The sequence below is a fragment of the Triticum aestivum genome, chromosome 6B (genome assembly GCF_018294505.1).
Source record: "Triticum aestivum cultivar Chinese Spring chromosome 6B, IWGSC CS RefSeq v2.1, whole genome shotgun sequence".
Lineage (NCBI taxonomy): Eukaryota > Viridiplantae > Streptophyta > Magnoliopsida > Poales > Poaceae > Triticum > Triticum aestivum.
This window is the reverse complement of record NC_057810.1, coordinates 273,711,850-273,716,362: the sequence shown is the minus strand read 5'-3', so window position 1 is coordinate 273,716,362 and position 4,513 is coordinate 273,711,850. Positions and strand designations below refer to the sequence as shown.

The following is a 4,513-nucleotide window of genomic DNA, read 5'->3' as shown; positions in this document are numbered from 1 at the left end:
TTTGGAGGCCGGCTATGTTGCCGGCCGCTGGCTGTGTTGCCGGCGAGGAGAACTATTCATTTTGGAGGCTGGCTGTGTTGCCGGCCGCTGGCTGATGCCGGCGATGGACGTGTAGGCTGCTGGCTCTGTTGCCGGCGTGATGAACCGGGGCCGCTGGCCAGTTTTTTAAGTGGACGCGGACAGGATGGGGCAAATGGATGCGGCCGCGCGCTGCGCGCACGGCCACCGCATCCCAGGACACGCCCGGACACGGCCCCAAACCCCTACCCAAGCGGACAGAATCCGGACAAAACGGACGTCCGTTTGGGGTCGCGCGGTGGAGTTGGCCTCACACTCCCTTAAAAAATGATCTCGCAAATTTCAGAAGATGTTTGCAAATTTGATAAAACTTTCTGGCCTTCACAAATGTTTATGAATTTTAAAAATATTCACTAATTTTGAAATGTTCATGAATTTAAAGATTTTTCTATAGATCAGCGTACGTGTGCCACGTTCATGTGTGAATATGCCCAACGAGGCTCCAGGAGGCTCATTTCTAGGGCGCTTAAAGTAACTTATGTTGCTACAAAGAGCTTCTTTTTTTCTCCTTGGCAGTAGGTCTTTGTACTTCTAAAAAAACGTACTCTCTTCGTCCCATAATATAAAAATGTTTTTTATACTAGTGTAGTGTCAAAAACATTCTTATATTATGGGACGGAGGGAGTAGGTCTGATGCTAGGAGCTACTACGATGCACAAACGAACCAACAAAGGGAGCAGAACATTTCATGACTCTCGGCACTCAGAAAATCTTATACTACCCGTTTCACACAAGTTCAATATAAGCCTTTCAATCCACTGGGTGCTCCACGCGGTATCTTAAAACTGAAGCGCACAATCGGATCCAATTACTCTAGCTTAAACTTTATCGTATTGTACTCCCTCTCTTGATATAAGACATTTTGTGTCAAAAAATGTCTTATATGAAGTAACAGAGGGAGCACTATATGATAATTCAGCTGCTAGTTAAAACATACAATCATCCAAATTCGATTGGTTATCACCCACCAAAATCTGGTTATTATCCACCAAAACCTGCTTACACAGTTCATGGATTAGAAAATGAAGAGCAGCAGTCAGTCTCCCCTACTGCATTCCCCTCACGACCACCCTCTGACAGGGTGGGTGGGACCTCTTTCTGACACATCAAGGCGCCTCAGGTGCTGTGTCAATGGCAACTCTCCATACTTAAGCGACCGTTCCACAGATAGGAGCGAATAATGTGGATCGTCCAATTTCTTCGGCAGCAATCCTTTTACGAGACTGAAGAAAAAACAGAACTCTTTAGATAGTAGAGAACATATTAGATAATAGAGGAAATGTAAAGAAAAATGATAACAAGTCACTATCTAAATTATCTTATAGTTTACAGACGGAGAAATCCTTATGTTGAATACATGTCCAAGTACCTGTGCGCCACTTTTATGACCGAGCATATTTTGAAGTGCATGCTATTGACAGTTCTGGCATACTGGTCCTTGTCCATAAAGGCCAGAGTCTTATCATCCAGAAGAGAAAACTCCCTAAAAACATAATATTGACATTTAGAAATTGCAAGCTATTAATTTAGACGCTTATTAAAGAGAGGTAACTGTATTCCAAATGGTTTTAGTACCCTTTAAGTGCGATGACATGGCATCGAATGCTGGTTGGGGGTACCTCATCGGTGTAAAAAATAATCGCAGGGGCCAACTACACTAGACAGAACTTCAAGTTTAAGTGATGGACTTATAATTTTGTATCATCAACTATAATATGGAAATTTTGCACAAACCTGGCCAAGCATTTCAACAGAGACACAACAATTCCTTAGATGTGTTTGATCTAGCTGCGTTTCATCCGGCCTTTCAGCCTTCATCAATATTGCATCTGCAATAAATGGCAATAAACATGTGAATATGTACAATGCTGATAGTGCTATTCGTAGACTGTACACAAACATACCATTATTAAACAGAAAATGCGCACATAGTAACATATCAGAGCTGTGATAATAATAGCACCTCCAAAAGTACAACTAGCAAATACCTAATGACTTTAGCGTCTCAATGGCAGCAAGAATATCGTGTAGCACTGCTAACTTGATCAGACCAATCCACCTGAAATTATAAGACCAACAAAACAATTGACCATGTGCATCTATGAATTGATGTTACTTATAGCAATAAGTATATTTCACTGGGTTTTTCTACAACCTAGCAATATAAATTACCTGAGATTTCCTCCAATTGTATTGAGGCCTGGCAATATAAAATGAATTCAGTTAGCCCAACATATCACTGCCCAAAAGAGAATAATTTGGATCATGGCCTGGCAATAATCACCTGCATTTTGGAAGTATCTTGACACAGTACATGGACAATAATTTGGATCGACATATGTCAGCCTTTCTGTTGAAAAGGACACAAGCCTGGCATCATTATTGTTCATGTCGACAGCAGCAAATAGGCCGAAAGGCTTCTCCTCACTCAAAAATGACCGGGACATCATGTAGATAACATTATCATCTATGCCTAGTGTTGGAGCAAAACACTCAAGCTTACTCAAGTGATATGATCTTGGAACATGATCCGGCAGCGTGTGCGATTGCCATAACAAATTCCAACTTTCTTCACCTAAAATGATATTTCCACTATCAACATCATTCTGTGTCCCCCATCGTGTACCTTTATTTCTTATCTTCATTATCGCCTTCCAACTATAGTCACCACCAGCTTTTGCATCTTGGTTATACTCCACCTCAACAATCCTGAGTGTATTTCCAGTCCATATCACATCCCTGAACGACCTAGCTGGTATTATTCCATAATAGCGAGAGTTTATATCCATAGGACCGGGGAAGTTAAAGAACTGCATGCCAGGATCTTCTTGAAGAAGATTACATGATATTATTCCATGCCATAGGTCCACCCACCCTAACGAATTCTCTCCGACCTTGATTACCTTTGTTGTCTTATGGTCAATGATATGCGTACGGTCAGCAGACCTAAAACCACTTCTAAGCTTCACCACCTTGTTGCTCCAAGTCCTGGTCCTGGAACAGTAATGGAACAGCTTATAAGTAAAAGCTTTACTGGTGTTGGCACTGTACTCCGGTGTCAAAGCAGCCACAACATAACCCTGACTGTGGTTGAGGATGCCGACCGATTGGGTCTGAGGAAATTCGTTTGGTGGGTACGGGAGCACCTCAAGTGACGGCTTCCCGAGGCCAGCCGTGTAGACAAAATAACGCCTTCTCTTGAAGGCTGCCATGGTAATGGCTAGCAGAACAGCATCGCCGTCGGTGCTGACGACGCACGCACCATTCGACAACCCATAATCCCCGACATGGACAATGAAACCAGATATATCCGGTGGGCTGACGAATAAGAAGGAAACCTCCACCTCCACCACCACTTCTTCCTGGGACTCCGCCTCACTTTTGACATCCACGAATGTTCTGGCTGTGGTAGCCAAGGAAGCAGAACATTGAGCCATTGACATTTTCTTCCAGTCGTAGTTAGCCCCGCGCACTACAGTGTCGAGGAGGACCCAGTCAGGAAACATAGGGGCGTAATCCGGAGGCGGCGGGAGCCGGGCGAAGAGTGGACGGACCATGTTCAAGGCCAAAATTCAGAGGTTCAGGTTTGACCCGCACCTCGTGTAAGAGGGCAACAATGGGTAAACCTTTTTGTGTGATGCACGGCGTCGAGAACGGGAGACTGGTGGGGAAAGAGAGGGGGGGGGGGGGAGGCTGATGGCTGCGAAGGCTGAAGAGGACGGCGTGCTCTGCTCGGATGCACCCGTCAGCCGGCGGTTTGCGGTGACAAATACTGAGACCGGCTTGGGGAGGAGAGCCGGGTGGTGGAGAAACCGGCAGGGGCAGCGTGCCGGCGTGCTCTACTTCCGCGAGCTTATTCCGGCGACCGACGGGTGTCATACATCTCTAACTCTCGGCGGCGGCGGCAACTCGAACACCCTTGCGGCGGCTCTGTCACACGTACTGTGTGTGATGTGGTTCGACCTTGTCCCTCTCGAACCCTACAAGTGTTTTCCGGGCCACCAGGTCTAATGGGCCGACCCGTTTTATTTACAAACCGGCGCACACACACGAGACCTCCTATACGCCGCATTCTGCGGCAGGAAGTCGGGGCTTCGCACAGGCAGGGCTTCGACTGGGCCGGCCCATGAAGACAGCGACGGAAATCCAACGAGCGCTGCAGCTAAAAATATCTATATAACGAGCGCTACAATCCGTCCTCCTACCAGCTCACCTAGCAGTTGTACCTGGTTAAAAGAGTAGCATCAGGCTTAAAGAACCAAACACGATGCACAGAACCGAATTAGTTTAAGAATTTTTTTAAACACAGAGTGTTCTGTGAAACGCAAACACTTTCCAATTTTTTCACAAGTTTTAAAAAAACTATAACATTATTGAAACACAAGAACATTTCTTGAAAATCTTGAACAATTTTTTAAAAAACGGGAATATATTT

The 4,513-nt window shown here is 45.2% G+C and overlaps 1 protein-coding gene across 2 annotated transcripts; it reads right to left on the bottom strand.

Annotated features, from left to right (window-relative positions):
• Nucleotides 1-855: 855 nt before the first annotated feature.
• On the bottom strand, nucleotides 856-4,058 carry LOC123136911 (uncharacterized). 2 transcript variants are annotated; one of them, XM_044556420.1, is made up of 7 exons: nucleotides 2,363-4,058; nucleotides 2,251-2,278; nucleotides 2,067-2,137; nucleotides 1,813-1,907; nucleotides 1,654-1,735; nucleotides 1,448-1,561; nucleotides 856-1,301 (listed from the first exon to the last, which is right to left on the bottom strand). In XM_044556420.1, exons 1-6 carry the CDS (start codon nucleotides 3,633-3,635, stop codon nucleotides 1,461-1,463), a joined length of 1,650 nt encoding a protein of 549 aa, XP_044412355.1. In that variant the 5' UTR covers nucleotides 3,636-4,058; the 3' UTR covers nucleotides 856-1,301; nucleotides 1,448-1,460. The 2 variants fall into 2 exon arrangements, with proteins under 2 accessions (XP_044412355.1, XP_044412354.1); XM_044556419.1 differs by having other exon boundaries at nucleotides 1,654-1,730.
• Nucleotides 4,059-4,513: the final 455 nt, after the last annotated feature.